This window comes from Chlorocebus sabaeus, chromosome 14, assembly GCF_047675955.1.
Source record: "Chlorocebus sabaeus isolate Y175 chromosome 14, mChlSab1.0.hap1, whole genome shotgun sequence".
Lineage (NCBI taxonomy): Eukaryota > Metazoa > Chordata > Mammalia > Primates > Cercopithecidae > Chlorocebus > Chlorocebus sabaeus.
This window is the reverse complement of record NC_132917.1, coordinates 19,626,906-19,642,352: the sequence shown is the minus strand read 5'-3', so window position 1 is coordinate 19,642,352 and position 15,447 is coordinate 19,626,906. Positions and strand designations below refer to the sequence as shown.

The 15,447-nt window shown below is 34.5% G+C and overlaps 1 protein-coding gene across 6 annotated transcripts in view; it reads left to right on the top strand.

The window, feature by feature from the left end:
• Positions 1 to 15,447, top strand: part of WDR35 (WD repeat domain 35) — a 67,523-nt gene that overhangs the window by 28,463 nt on the left and 23,613 nt on the right. For all 6 annotated transcript variants that reach the window (XR_012095224.1, XM_073022797.1, XM_073022796.1 and 3 more), the window contains 6 exons: positions 166 to 226; positions 5,552 to 5,696; positions 7,896 to 7,965; positions 11,189 to 11,242; positions 12,832 to 12,941; positions 13,404 to 13,614. Coding sequence is in view for 5 of the 6 variants with exons in the window: in XM_073022797.1 (XP_072878898.1) it covers positions 166 to 226; positions 5,552 to 5,696; positions 7,896 to 7,965; positions 11,189 to 11,242; positions 12,832 to 12,941; positions 13,404 to 13,614 (651 nt within the window). In the remaining variant the exon portion in view is untranslated. The remainder of the gene's footprint in view (positions 1 to 165; positions 227 to 5,551; positions 5,697 to 7,895; positions 7,966 to 11,188; positions 11,243 to 12,831; positions 12,942 to 13,403; positions 13,615 to 15,447) is intronic.

Below are 15,447 nucleotides of genomic sequence, written 5' to 3'. Positions count from 1 at the left end.
TAAATCATTTTTCTTTTTGTCTGCTATTTTTTGTACCTAACAGTTTCATCAGTTATTTCCCAGTTAACAATATTTGAAAAAGAGATAAGCATGATTATATTAAGCACATTTCTTTTATTATTCATAAGCAGGAGATCTGATACTTTTTGTTTTATTTGTTCACAGTTTGTGCTAGTTCTTTGTAATTCTATTGGTACTCCCTTGGATCCCAAATACATTGATATTGGTAAGGAAATGTTAATATTTATTTCTTTTCCAATCAGATTTTATTTGTAACACTAATTTAAAAACCTAACACTGGTATTATTAATTAGAATGGTGTTTTCTAAAACGAAGAAGACCGTACTTCCTACTTTGTCAGATCCAGTACCAGTTTATATCTGTTACCATGATAGAATTCTTAATACCCCATTTTGCTCTCAAAAGCATCCTGGTTAAGACAGTAAATTATAAGGTTACCCTATCTAAAATCCACTATAATTTCACCCAACTGCTATGGTACCATCATTCGCTTTAAATGGGAAATATAATTGTGTAGGAATTGGTATGCAGTGTAATGATTAGTATGTAATAAACAGGATTATAGAAAGAATTTTGCTATTAAACCACTTTTATTATTAATAAACTGCTTGTAAATACCTCTATTCCATAAAAACACTTTAGCTGCTTGTAAAAGTGAGTTTGCCCTTTCCAGATTTTTCTAACGAAATGAGTCTATTAATAGGGACAGTTTAAAAAATTCCTGACTCTTTGTTTTCAAAGGACATTTGTTACTTTAGATTTACTATTCCCTCTACCCAATAACTATAAAAGTAACCCATTAAAAATTCCAAATCTTATTCTAAGTAGATTATTAAAAATCATTAACAAGTATTTTGTTGCCATTTCACTGTAACTTCCAAAAGTAATGATTTTCTTTTAATGTGTATGGTAGTATATTGGATACAGTATTGCAAAAATTATTAAATCTAAGAAATTAAAAACCCATTGCATTATTCCTGAGAACCTGAGAACTAGTCATTTTTTTTTCAGACTGGACATTTAGCCTAAGCAATTAAATATTAATGCCTGTTGCCTTTTGAGTGTTTGCATTTTGCTAAGCTCTTTGGGTGATAAAAGCAAATATGAGAAATAATGACCTCAAAGACTTTATAGGGTCTTGATAACCTACTCACTTAGATATATTGACACATTTTAGCTTCGTGTCTTACATTCATTGCTACATAGACATGTTTATATGTTTTATATATGTATATGTTTATATACACACATATATATACACATTAATGTTCCTTGTTAAAAAGCTTAGCTTAAAATTATTACAGACTCTCTTCACATAAATATCTCTTGTTTACTAGAAGCATAACAGTCTTTAAGAGGTAAATTTTGTCAGTCTTCAGATTATATGCTTTTTCTTTTAATATCTAAAGTTTTAACATAGAATCATAATGGTGATAGGGTTAATCTCAAAGTAATTTTTATCACAGGTAGACTGTTTTTTAAAATAAAGCAAATGTAAATCCTTCTTCATAAAATGGCAAATACTTGAGGGCATGATTATTTGTATTTTTGAGTCTCAAAACTTTTTTTTTGTAGTCTCGCTGGCTGAGATTTTAACAAACAGTTCTTTCATTGGCCTGCAGCGAACACAGCCAAAGACTCAACATTTTTGTTTCGTACATATCCTGTAAAATTCCTTTTTAAAGTTTCTATGCCAAATGTTTATGAGGACTGGAGGCTAAAACAAAAAGAAATATGAGTGCTACTCTTCTAGAATTTAGGATTTATTATTTTTCTTTTACCATCTACTCTTCCTCTTTACAATTTTTGTAGAAACTTTAAAAAAGAACTTTATAGATTGTTATAGAAGTGTAGTTTGTGGTACTCTGTTATACTTTACACATGAGAGTTAGGTATCCTTTTTTGGTGCTCTTTTCTTGAGCACTCATAATACCTTTGGTGTGCTTCCATCCAAAATACCTCTTAACCTGCACCGTGCTTATTAATTTTCTTATCTATCTTCCCCACTAGACTTTGAACTTTTTAAAGATCTATGTGTAATTAACTTCTGTATCCCCATGACCTAACACTGCCTTGGCCCATAATAAATGTTTATTGAATGCATGGAAATTTTCTATCATGTAAATAAAAAATGATGATTCATTTATTTAGCAAACTATCAATGAGTATACACTATTTCAGGTACTACTGGTCACTGGGAATAATAAGAAATTAATTATGACATTTCCTGTGGGATTTCTGAACAAATAATTAAAACCTAGTTAATTCATTGAACAGTGATTTACTGCTTCCCTACTGTGTGCTAGGTATTGCCCTAGGTGCCAGGCAAATGGTTATTGGTGTATAAGGATGTCAGAGACATCTTTCTACTTAGAGAAGGTTTCATTTGAGCTGAAATTCGAAAAATAAGTATTTCTTTAGGTGACATTTCAAGGAAAGAAAACGGCATTTGCAGAGGAATGAAGGCATGGAAAGTGGCCATCAAGTACTCGTTTGCCTATGCTGCAGCCGTTTTAGTGGGAGCACATGGGCAGCTTTCTAGTGATGGTATCTAACATGTGCACTAGGTTTTCCATATATTTCAGAGAGAGTTAATTTGATGAAAACATTTCAGTGAAATTTCAATTTACTGGCACTTGAAAGGACTGAGAAATGAATAAATGGGAAAGTGGGTGAACATTACAGATGTCGGCATTTGTTTCAGGCCTTAGCATTAAAATATTACAAGCAGGTTTTATTTATATGTGAATTCCAAGATTGTTTTAAATTATTTTACATTCTTGCTTGGCTAGTAATGACTGCCTATTAGCATTACAAAGTTCAGTTAATGAAAGCATAATTATTTTCTTAAAAACTTTTTTTCCAAGCTGGGCACGGTGGCTCACTCCTATAATCCCAGCACTCTGGGAGGCTGAGACGGGTAGATCACCTGAGGTCAGGAGTTCGAGACCAGCCTGGCCAACATGGCAAAACCCCATCTCTACTAAAAATACAAAAATTAGCCAGGCGTGGTGGCATGCACCTGTAATCCAAGCTACTCGGGAGGCTGAGGCAGGAGAATCTCTTGAACCCATGAGGCAGACGTTGCACTGAGCCAAGATCGTGCCACTGCACTCCAGCCTGGATGACACAGCAAGAACCCGCCTCAAAAAAAAAAAAATCCAATAACCTTTCTAGATATTTCAAATTTTTTTCTTTTCAGATATTGAACAGTCAAAAAGAGCATGGAGGGCTTTCATCTAGGCTGTGTTCTTGTCCTAAAACGGTGTATCTGTTACAATTTTGTTTTGCTTTTCGTAGAAGCTTAGTCTGGGTGGGATGAATCTTAATAAAGATCTAGCAAAATATATATAGATAGGATTATCTACCCATATGAATTTGCTGAAATCACCAACTTACTGATTCAAAAGAACATATTTTTCAGATATATTTGTATTTTTTGTAGTAACTGAGAATTTATATATAGTTTTATTATAAAATCCTATGTAGGTGATAAAAATGAAAAGAATAATAGCAACCATGTCTAACTAATACTTCTTAATATTAGGGTCAGTCTGCTCTAGTAGTTAAGAGCAGTTTCTGGAGCCAGATTGACCAGGTTTGTGTCCAGCTCTACTACTTTCTAGCTGTGTGATATGGGCAAATTCACATTCCTCAGTTTCTTTATCTGCTAAATGAGGATAATAATGCTTACCTTATAGGGAAGTTGTGAGTTAATATATGTTATATATTTAGAACATTGCCTGTCATATATTTTTAAACATTCAATAAATACTGTCTTTTAAAAGTATTATTAAGCGTTTACTCTGTGCCAGGCTCTGTGCTATGCTATATGTTTATATGATATTTATATTGTTATCTCTCTTAAATTTTAAAACAGCTCTGTAGGGTTGGTATTATTATCTGCAACTTACAGTAAGTAAACTGATGTTCAGAGAGAACAAATAATTTATTCAAGACCACAGAATTAGCAAGTGCCTGTCATTTGAATCCAAGAAGTCTGACTCTTACCTTGAACCACTAACATTTTAATTTTGAAGTGGTCAGGCTAATGATAAACCCTTGTGAGTATTTAGGTTCTATCAAAAAGAAAGGAACATGAGTGTAATTTATAATTGTAGGTAAATATTGGTTGGAAGAATGCTTTTACATACTTAGGAAAACATGATATTTTATTAGAAAGCAGTTAAGGTATACAAACTTGCTTCAAATTACAGTAAGGGCGTAATAGTTACCAGCATTCGAGTATCCATAGTGGAATTTACTGAATATTTAACAAATGTCTTAAGATTTAGTGAAGACCAGGTCAGGGAAAGGAGAGTGCAGCCTGACCTGGCGGGAGCACACCCTGGAGGCTTTGCTGTCATTCTCCATGCATGGCTTTCAGCAAAGTGCTCCTTCCAAGAAAGGCTTTGAGCTCCCTCCAGAGGTTGGTAATAGTATTTTGAATGAAAACATCTTGCCAGTTACAGTGAAAAAAGAATTTTTTAAAAAATTACTCAGTTGGACTGAGTTATTTCGCATATAAAAATTATTGAATTTGAATCCCTGAGTTGTTAACACACTCAGTTAACATCAAACTATCAGACTAGTTTCTAATTCTTTGTTCAGTTTCTAAGTCTCTTGCTGCCTCACATGCCCTTTGTCTGCACTCTGGCAAGAATTCTATAAATGGTACCTCCTAGTAACATTATGTCTTTATTCTGGCCATATTAATGATTACATTGCATAGTATTTATAATAGAAAAATTAAGTTTTACACTGTTTTGATTGTTCATGAATTCAGAAAACAGTATAATCTGTTTTTGAAGGAGTTTTTTGCTTTTATGTATTTTGTATGAGTGTTTAATTTTATGTTGTTTATTTTGTGTTTTGTGACCTTGGGCAAGTTGTTCTACTTCTTTAAACCTCTGTTTATTTATCTATAAGATGGATTTGATGAGACTATCTACTTCATAAAAGGATATACAGTAGGAGTTCAATTAAATATTCTCTAAGAAATGGGGCAGATGAAAAGAACTATTTGCTTGGGAGAATATATTTCCAATACATATTAGGAATATTAAAAATTATTTGTTTAGAAGAATATATTCCTTAGGAAGGGACTTGGGAGATTTTTCTTTTCTTTCTTGATAGTGTCCCTTGAAGCACAAATATTTTTAATTTTAATGAACTCCAATTTGTCTAATTTTTCTCGTGTCATTTGTGTTTTTGGTGTCATATTTAAGAAGCCAATTATTGCCTGACCAAAGGTCATAAAGATGTACTCCCAAGTTTTCTTTTTAGTGTTTATGGTTTTAGCTCTTGCAGTTGAGTCTTTGATTTATTTTGAGTTAGTATTTTTGTATGATTCTACAAGCTTTTGATTCTTTTCTGATTTCAGAGACCGTGTGTGGGTATTTTGAGACTATGTGGGGGTATATTGCCTATAAAATAAGGCGTTGAACTCCGTGATTACTAAAGGCCTTTGCAGCACAAACATTTTGCAATTCTGTGTAACTGTAAATTATCTTAATGTTATTTTTAACAGTACCACTGTTTGTTGCAATGACAAAAACCCATGTGATAGCAGCCTCGAAAGAAGCATTTTATACCTGGCAATATCGTGTGGCAAAGAAGCTCACAGCATTGGAAATTAATCAGATCACACGGTCTCGAAAAGAAGGGAGAGAAAGGTATATCTTTTGATACATACTTTTTAGTAGCTCAACCATACCACATTTAAGCCAGACATAGTAATTATAAATTGTCATGCTTAATAACTGTAGTGTCTTGATTAGTAGAAATGTTTTTTCAATTAATTTGATTATCTTTAAAATTTATGTGTTTAAATTTATTAAAATAAAAGAGAGGTGGCGTGGTGTAATCAAAGAAAGCCCTTAGAGATAAAGATTGGAAGGCTGTGTTTTTATAAGGAAATGGCTGTCCTCACTCACCCTCCCCACCAGATTAGAGTTAATATGCTGTACTAAAATATGATTGTTTGCTTGAGATCCAAGGATCTAAGGCTTTATTCCTATACGTTAGTGGTATAGGTCTTCCCAAGAGGGTGGGGTGATTCTAATATCAGTGACCAGAGGAAAGGCAGGCCTTTAGACACACATATGGAAGAAGTCTTTAGGTGGGGTGAACTGGGGACTTAGCTTCTTTTTCTTGCCCTGGTTTCCAAGGAGTCTGGAGTTGGAATTACTTCTAGTAAGTGGGGTAAAAAGGGCTCTGCCACATAGTAGATAGGTTAGAAGCCAGGATAGAGGGATTCCCCTCAAACTGAAGAAGCATTTACGGTGTTTTGTAAGTTATGTTGTCTCCATTAGTGATACTCTGTGTTTGCTGTTCTGCTGCTGTTACTCTAAGCCTGTAAGTAAAGCATTTTGTTGAATGTTTTAACCTAAGGATTCTTAATGGGAACATAGGTCTGTGTTGGCGGAAGTGAGTGGTACAGTCATGACAGAAATGCTAGGTATTTTTTCGAATCATTATCTTCCTTCACACCCTTGAGATCTTAATGCAGACTCCCCTTGTCTTCCCTTTAAGACTCACTCATGTGCTAGGATAGGAGGTGGATCCTCAGTAAAAGTATGTTGGGTATGCGAATTCATGTGGAGGCAGGAAAAAAACATTGAAAAATGTTATATCTTGTGTTCTCAGTGGTGCTGGAAGACCAAATGGAAAGAACCTTTGGCTTCTTTGAGGGCAGCATGTGGTAGTCCTCATGCTGGTAGGACTTACTGTGGTAGCAGTAATGAGCAGAGGCCTACAATCTTGTGGGAGAACATAGATCTTAGGACAAATTTGGGGCAGAAAGCCTATCCTCTCCAGAGTGTCTTCTTGTAGTCTGCTAAAGAGATTCTGACTTTTGTTTAAATCAAGAAGGCAGCATTTCCTTATATTTCTACCTGGGATATGTGTGCTGGTTTGAATAACTTTGAGCAGGTTCCCCCTAGAACTCAGTTTCCTCATCTCTAAAGTACAGTTGATGATGGTGATAACAGCCAACATTTATTGGGTACTTCTTATGTGCCAGACACTTTCATAAATCTAATCAGTGCTCATTATTCTTGTTTTACAGAGAGGAAACAGACACATGAGCTTAAATTATTTGCCAAAGGTCACCAGTGGAAGCTAAATAATGTGTACACATGGACATAGAATGTGGAATAATAGACATTGGAGACTCAGAAGGGTGGGAGGGTTGTAGGGGGTAAGGGATAAGAAATTACTTAATGTGTACAATGTACATTACTTGGGTCATGGTTGCACTAAAAGCCCAGACATCACCACTACTCAATATATCCATATAACAGAACTGTACTTTTATACCCCTTAAATTTATTTAAAAAATAATAATACAGGTACCGGTACTAGAGAGACAGTGGATGTCCAGAAGTGATACCTCTTCCTAATACAGGAAAGGGTAGGAAAGGCTTCTTTACTTCAGTGCAGAAGTTCCATTAATTAGAACTTCCTAAATCCACTTAAGTTTACTTTCATTAAACACACTGATAGAAGAGAAATTATGGAGAAACAACAGAGAAAGCTAGTGAATTAGATGTTACTCTTCACTGATGTTCATATGGAGCGTAAGGTAAAATATCTCTCTGGGCTTAATGAAATTCATTGGGAATATATGATTCAATGTTCAGATATGTTTTTGGTACAGCTTTCAGGAGCATATCATTTGTATAACTAGTAAACACCTGGTAGATAATTTTTATCTTCATTAAGATTTAACTGTGTTGAGAATGCTCTAAAATAATCAGAATTTTTATATAAATAAAAGTATTAATTGATGTTATCTAGTCGTTTATTCTAGAGATTATGAAATAGTATAAATTATACTTAGACTTTCTTTGAAATTCTGATCTTTTTTGCAGAATTTATCATGTTGATGATACCCCTTCTGGATCAATGGATGGTGTGCTTGATTATAGTAAAGCCATTCAAGTAGGTGATTTTAATTTTTCTAGAAAATTTTAATATCTGTAGATTTGAAATATTATAATTTTATTTTGAAACCTGAAAAATAATTTGTTCCCAGTGAATAGGATATTATTTTAGCAATTATTTAAAATAATTCTCTTCTGAAAACCTTTTCCTAGATCTTAAAAATTCTTGGACTGAAATAAAGATGGTAGATGCTGATAAGTGGCTAATATACTACTTAGAAAAGCATATTATCTAAAAATATTGGAAAACATAACTCCTCCTCCCCTCCTCACACCTTCCCATCTGTCTGTGTCTTTATCTGTCCATCTACCATGGGTTGATCTGTCACCCCTGGTGTATTAGTGAGTGCACATATTTTGCAGATAGTTAACTATTTCTTTATGAAAATGTGCTTTTGTTTAGAAACTAATGTAATTTGCTATTTCAGTCAATAGTTTTTGAAATGGTTTTCTCAGAGTATTTAAAGTAGTGCCTGTTGTTTATAAAACTGTTGTCTTATTTCTTATCCGATGCTCAAAACTCTGTAAGTCAAGCAGCATGCCATCTCCTCTCTTATAGGTTAGAAAACTGATAGAGAAGTTCACTGATTTACTCAGGATCATAAAATGATTAAGTAACAAAGCAAGGGTTCAAGCTTAATTTTTTTACAGCAGATCTAGTGACGTATCTGCTAGAACATGCAAGAGTTCATCTAGTCATCTATGTATCCATCCATTTTTTTCAATTAAGTATCTTCTGAATGTCTGTTAAGTGTGAGACATTGGAGTAGGTACTGGGAATCTACTGGTGAATAAGAAACAGTCTCTTTGATAGGGAACTTTTGGGAAATTGATTCATCATCAACCAGCTTTTCCCCTGTACCCTCACATCAATTAAAATAGATGCCATCTTAAAAACAACAGAAGTTTCCATTGTCAATCATGTATTTTCTTCCAGCTACGGCGTTCTCTCTTCCTCCTTTCATAGCTGAGTTTCTTGAAAGATTATTCTGGATTCATCTTTACCCTACTGTGCATTCCATCTGCACTTCATTGCATTCTGGTTTTCAGAAGACTTTGAATTGCCAAGTCCAATAGGTCTTTTTCTGTCTTTGTATTATTTGATCTACACATTACATTTAATATTTTTAATGACTACTTTTTTCTTCTTGGCTTTCATGAAGCCACACTCCTGGCTTTGTCTCTAGCTTTTCCTTCTGAGCCTTCTTTGTCAAGGGTTCATCTATGCATCACTTATTGTGATGTTCCCTAATGTCTAGCCCTAAGCCATCTACCCTTTTTTTAAAAAAAAAAAAAAAACAAACCTATTAATACACTCTTCTTAGTGTTCTTATTGAAATCCACCCCTTTAACCATATGCCAATGACTCTAATATGTATTTTTCCAATGTTGAGTTTTTTGATTTCTGAATAACGTATTTCTTGCCGTCTGGATAGCAAGAAATTGAGCAGCTCAAAAGCACCTCAGGTTTAATCTGTCTGAGGCTGAACTCAGCTTCCCTCCCAATTCATTTCTCCATATATATTCTATATATCAGTGGTTGGCTTCACTATCTCCGCAAGAATCATGAGAACTCATTTTCTCTTGCTTTCCATATCTAATAAATCACCAAGTCATCTTGATTCTGTCTCTTAAATTTCTTTCAAATTGGCTTTCCCCTTTCCATCTCTGTATCAGTTTGGTCTGCTATTAGTTTCTGCCTACATCACTGCAATAATTTCCATCCAGCACTGCCCAATAGAACTTCTTGTGATAATGGAAATACTATATATCTTTGTTCTCCAGTGCAGTAGCCACTAGCCATATGTGGCTATTGAGTACTTAAAATATCGCTAGTTCAGCTGAAGAACTGAATTTTAAATTGTATTTCACTCTCATTAATGGAAGTTTACATTTAAATGGTGACATCAGGTTAGTGGCTACCATATCGAACAGAATAGTCTCTCTACTTTCAGTTTTCCCCATCCCCACTATGCCAGTCCATTTATCATACTTCTGACCATTACAACCTTTTAAAATATAAATCTAATCATGTTACATATAGTTCCTCCCCATTTATAAGCTTTCTGTAAGTTCCCATATTTTTCAGAGTAAAGTATAAATAGCCACAACTACTCCACCTCCCTGGCCCACTTCCCAGTATATTCCTCAGATACCAGCTGTGGCAAACAACTTGAGATTTCCTGAATATATCACACTGGTTTTTAAAATTTTTAATAAAAAACATTTTATCTTGAAATAATTGTAGGCTAATAGAAAATTGCAGAAAGAGTCCCATCACTCAGCTTTCTTCAGTGGTGACATCTTATATACGTGCAGTAGAGTATCAAAACCAGGAAACTGACGTTGGCACAGTACTGTAACTAGACTATGAGCTTATTCAGTTTTCAGCCATTTTTATATGTGCTAATAGGTGTGTGTGTAGGTTTATCTAGTTTTATCACCATAAGGGATCTTATCTCTTCTTTTCTTTTCTATTTTCTTTTTCTTTTTCTTTTCTTTTCTTTTTTTTTTTTTTTTTCTTTTCTGAGACAGAGTCTTGCACTGTTGCCCAGGCTGGAGTGCAGTGGCGTGATCTCAGCTCACTGCAACCTCCGCCTCCTGGGTTCAAGCGATTCTCCTGCCTCAGCCTCCCAAGTAGCTGGGCCCAGCCCCATCCTTGTCCCCTTGCAATCACTAATACGTTCTCCATCTCTGTAGTTTTGTTACTTTGAGAATGTTTTATGAATAGAATCATATAGTATGTCACCTTTTGAGGTTGGCTTTTTTCACTAAATGTGATGCCCTAGAGACTTGTCCAGGTTGTTGCAGTGCAATGCCTTCCTACATTTCCTCAATTTAATATGTGCTGACCCTTCTGCTGTCTGTTTCTCTTTTAGGCCCGAGCTCAGCTTTTTGCCTGTCTTGGTGTAAGTTAGATACTCCTTTCTCTGTGCTCTCATAACCTCTGTTTCTACCTCTTCTTTTATCATACTGTCCTGCAAGGAGGTGTTTAGTTCACTGTCTTCCCCAATAGACTTTTGAGTAATCTCTGAGGGTAAAGATTCATTGGAATATCTCTAGTGCTTAGTTCAGTGTTTGGCACATAGTAGGTGCTCAGTAAATAAATGTTGGTTAAGTTAATAAACATTGACTGCTTAGTGAATTGCATATTACCTTGTACCAGATTAGTTATTCAATAAATGTTTGTTGAATAGTAATGATTGATTAACTTATTTTAGGGCACAAGGGATCCAATTTGTGCCATAACTGCATCAGATAAGATATTGATTGTGGTAAGTTTTGCAAAAACTTATTTTATGAATAATAATTGTTTAAATTATAAAAATACTCTAGGAGCCAGGTGTGTGCCCCATGTCTGTAATCACAGTTACTTGAGAAGCTGAAGCAGGAGGATTGCTTGAGGCCAGGAGTTGCTAACCAGACTGAGAACACAGTGAAACCCTGTCTCTAAAAAAAAAAAATTACAGTAAAGTTTTGAATATCATCTTATGGGCGCCCCAAGTTTTACTGTACCCTGAATATAAGTTCAGTATAAGAAATAAGAAAGTTTTAAAGCTTTCCTCACAAATTATTAACCATTTGCAAAAATAGCTATTTATGAAAGCAATAGAATGATGACCAGACGAGAAGACAGGCTACACTTACAGTTTCTAACACTGAGTGGAATGAGTCCTGTGGAAGGTTGATGGATGTGGGGCAGATTGCATGGTGGTAGTAGGTATTAGAAAGTTTCTTCCTCTGTGTAGCCGGATATTTTATGTTGGAGAAAGTGCTTTGGCTCAGCTACTTTCGTAAGACTTAGAATGACGAGGTAACATGTTTGCCAGCCAGTAAAATAGAGAAACCTATGGCAAATTTCAGCTGAATTTTTCAGATAGAATCAATGACATAGTGTCTTCTCTTGACCTCTAAGATTTGAAAATATTAATTTTAGAAATAAATACTTTAATACAGTAATGCTGCTGGAGTTATTGCATTTGAATTATGTAAACAAAACCTTAATAGTATATATTCCAGTTCTAGTTACATTCCTCAGCCATGAGCTAATTTTATGGGAGGAAAAATCTTAAGAGCATAATATTTCTATAGTATTTCCTTGTTTCTGATAAGCCCTCATGAGACTCAGCTGCAAAAGCAGTGGTTCTCTGATTAAAAAGAAGAGAGGTAAAGATCAGCTGTGTGGAGGCTTCCACTTTGTCCCATTGCCATGGCCTGAGGCAGCCAAGGTTTAAAACCCACAGTTCTCTCATGGCATTGTACTTACTGTTGATCTGTCAACTTTAAGATTTGCCCTGAGTTGTGTAGACAATTATATGCTGCTTTTTTTTAAAAAACATATTTAAACTAATACTCATGGTATCACTGCATTCAGATCATCTTTCCTTTGGCTAAAAACTAGTGTCAGATGGATGGCTATAGGATAAAAACCTAGACTTTCATAACAGTTATTTCATATGATCTTCTGTTGATTTTTCATATATGTATGTAATTTAACTCAACAAGTACTTTATGTTTTAGCTTTTAATGTGCCCTGAATATTAACCTAGATAACAAATATAAATAACTTTAGATTTTTTCCTTGTGATAGAAGAATTTGTGTATTACTAAAGTGCTAGGTTTCTGACTTCTTTCTTGAACATTACATGAAAAAAAAATTAGAATACTTCAGCTGTTTGAAAAAGGTTTAATTAAATTAGTAGATAAATATATACTTAAGAACATGATTCGTTATTAGAATTGAGAATTTGCTCTGACATCACTTTGGTTTTAAGACAAATGTATAGACATATAGAGAGATAGTTGTAGTTTAATATTATGATACACGTATGCTTAATTAAGTAATCAAAAGTAATTTCCATAGGGTCGTGAATCTGGCACCATTCAGAGATACAGTCTACCTAATGTTGGTTTGATTCAAAAATATTCCCTTAATTGTCGAGGCTACCAGTTATCCTTGAATTGCAACTCTAGGTAAGCCTGAAAACTCTGCTCATGTAGATGTTAGACTTAGGAATTATCAGTTGGGATTGTTAGATTTACATGTAATAAATGTGAAGATGGGTGTATCTATTGAACTTGTCTTAAAATTCAGTATGGTTTTATTTTATACTGCATTTGGTTTAAATGTCTTTAATGGGGCATATGGAAGTACTAGTATAATTTTTACTTGTAAAACTTAAGAGCATTGAGATTATTTTATATTTCATACCCGTTGGTTTCACCTCTTTGGATACATTTTCCTCAGAAGAGAGCAAAATGGAGAGCAGTCCATATCTTGTATCAAATTTATTTAAAAAAATTTAAGCCATTTCTGCTGTATTCCAGGTTTCTGATAATCTGATTTTGAAGAAGAATGGCTGTAGGTAATTATTCTCATGATTGCTGATAGTAATTTTATAGTTTTTTCCTTTTCTCCAATTGCATTATTTTTAGCCGTCTTGCTATCATAGATATCTCAGGAGTTCTGACTTTCTTTGACTTGGATGCTCGAGTAACGGACAGTACAGGACAGCAAGTAGTTGGAGAGTTGTTAAAATTGGAGCGAAGAGATGTCTGGGATATGAAGTGGGCCAAAGATAATCCTGATTTGTTTGCAGTGATGGAGAAGACAAGAATGTATGTTTTCAGAAACTTGGATCCTGAGGTAAAAACAAGAAATGAGTGTTAACAGTCTATAAATAATGAGCCAAATATAAAAACCTGGATGATTCCCCCTTGTTTCTTTAAGAAGTTTGTTGAACAGCAGTGCCAACATGGCTGCATGAATTTCTGAAAATAAATAGGAACATTTCTGTGGATTTTAAAAATATTCGGTCTTAGGTGAGAAAATGCTTATCTTTTAAATATTCTCTAGTTTCTCCGAAAAGTACTTCCTAGGCATTTATTTATCTGTTCTAAAAAGGTGGAGCCATGGTCACTAGTCCTTTTTTTTCCTTGTCAAACTTAAGAAAACAAAGAAAGTCAGTAGTCTTATCTACCAGAATTTCTTAAAAGAACCTAATAAAAAAAATACAGTTTTCAAATTTCCTTGTCCATTCATTCTTTTCTGTCTCTTTATTCACTTTATTCTGTGCTTACTTTGTCTTATTTCTGTTTACATTTATCATATCGCTCACAAATCTGTGTTCTTTCTTAACCCAGATATTCTTAAAAGTATGCAAGTGCAGGCAGTGATTAATCTCTCTTTTGGGTATGAGGAAGCCCCCTCTGTTCTCATTTTCAAGGTTATATTTTGATTTTCTGCTTGTGGCTCACATCAGCTAATTTCTATGCTCTGGATTTTCCTGTCACTTAGTCGACTCTGGCCAACTGTCAGCTGTTGTATTTAGGAAATACAAAATAATCTGAGTGGTAATCTAATCAAAATATCATTAAGAAGATAAATCTTTTAAATGACTTTTGAATTAGTAATGGATTTCAATTTGGAATTTTCTGTACTCCTGCTGCACTCTACTCTTGTAAATAATAAGGAATAAGTTAATAAATGCTTTATATTGGTAATTTCCATTGTTTGCATGTATAGCTTCCTTCTTGGGAAGAAATTGCATGCTTGGGCCCCTGAGCTGCCAAAGGGTTTCTGTAGTAATTTGAAACCCAGACCCAGTGGTAAACTGTTTGCTCCTTTAATATCCTAAATTATTTTCACATTTCCCCATTTGAGCCCTACTCAGGAATTTTGGATGTAAAATGCCCTGATGTAAAGTGCTGTCAAAGGTTGTGTTAAGGCTTTTGCAAGTCTTAGGATCTTTGTGATTCTTTGACCCTGAGAAATGGTTCGAAGGAAAGGCTTTCAGATTCAGGGCTGTTGCGTTTGACCTGTAAGCATGGGCTTCTTTCAGGGGTCCAAGGGAAATTTAATCCTTGCCACAAAACAACTGTGGGAATTTGACAGGTAATCACAGGATAACCTTAAGGATGGGATAGAACACTTTTTGAATGTTAAGAGTCTTTTCTATCCTTTGCCCTGCTCATACTAAGTCACAAATCATATGCCTGGAAAAGGGAGAATGTTTGTTATATCTGGCTGCTCATAATGTGTCTATAGCACACATGGTCAGTCTGGTACAAGTGAAATCTTTGCCTAGTGGAAAGAGTTTCTTAAGTAGTTTTAACAGAACAGCCTTTTAAAAACATACTATTTTTTAATTTGAATTTGTTTTCTGGTTTGGCATGTAGTTCGATTTCTGTTAGATTTAGAGCTACATGGATTTCTTACAACCTTCCCACTGTCTGGATTTCTTTATAAGTGATGCTGTTCTGTTCTTTTCATTCACAAGGACACTGGCTTTCTGTGGTCGCAACTGGTTTAGCTGCTGTGCTCATTTGCTTTTCTAGCTGCTTATTGATCATGTAAGAACATGATCTCTTCAAAACAGAGAAGATCTGTTTTACAGGATCTGCTGAGCTACATTTAATAGTATGTTCCTTCAGGACATAGTATTCTGTGTTATTATTTAGGAGATAAGTTATTGTTTGA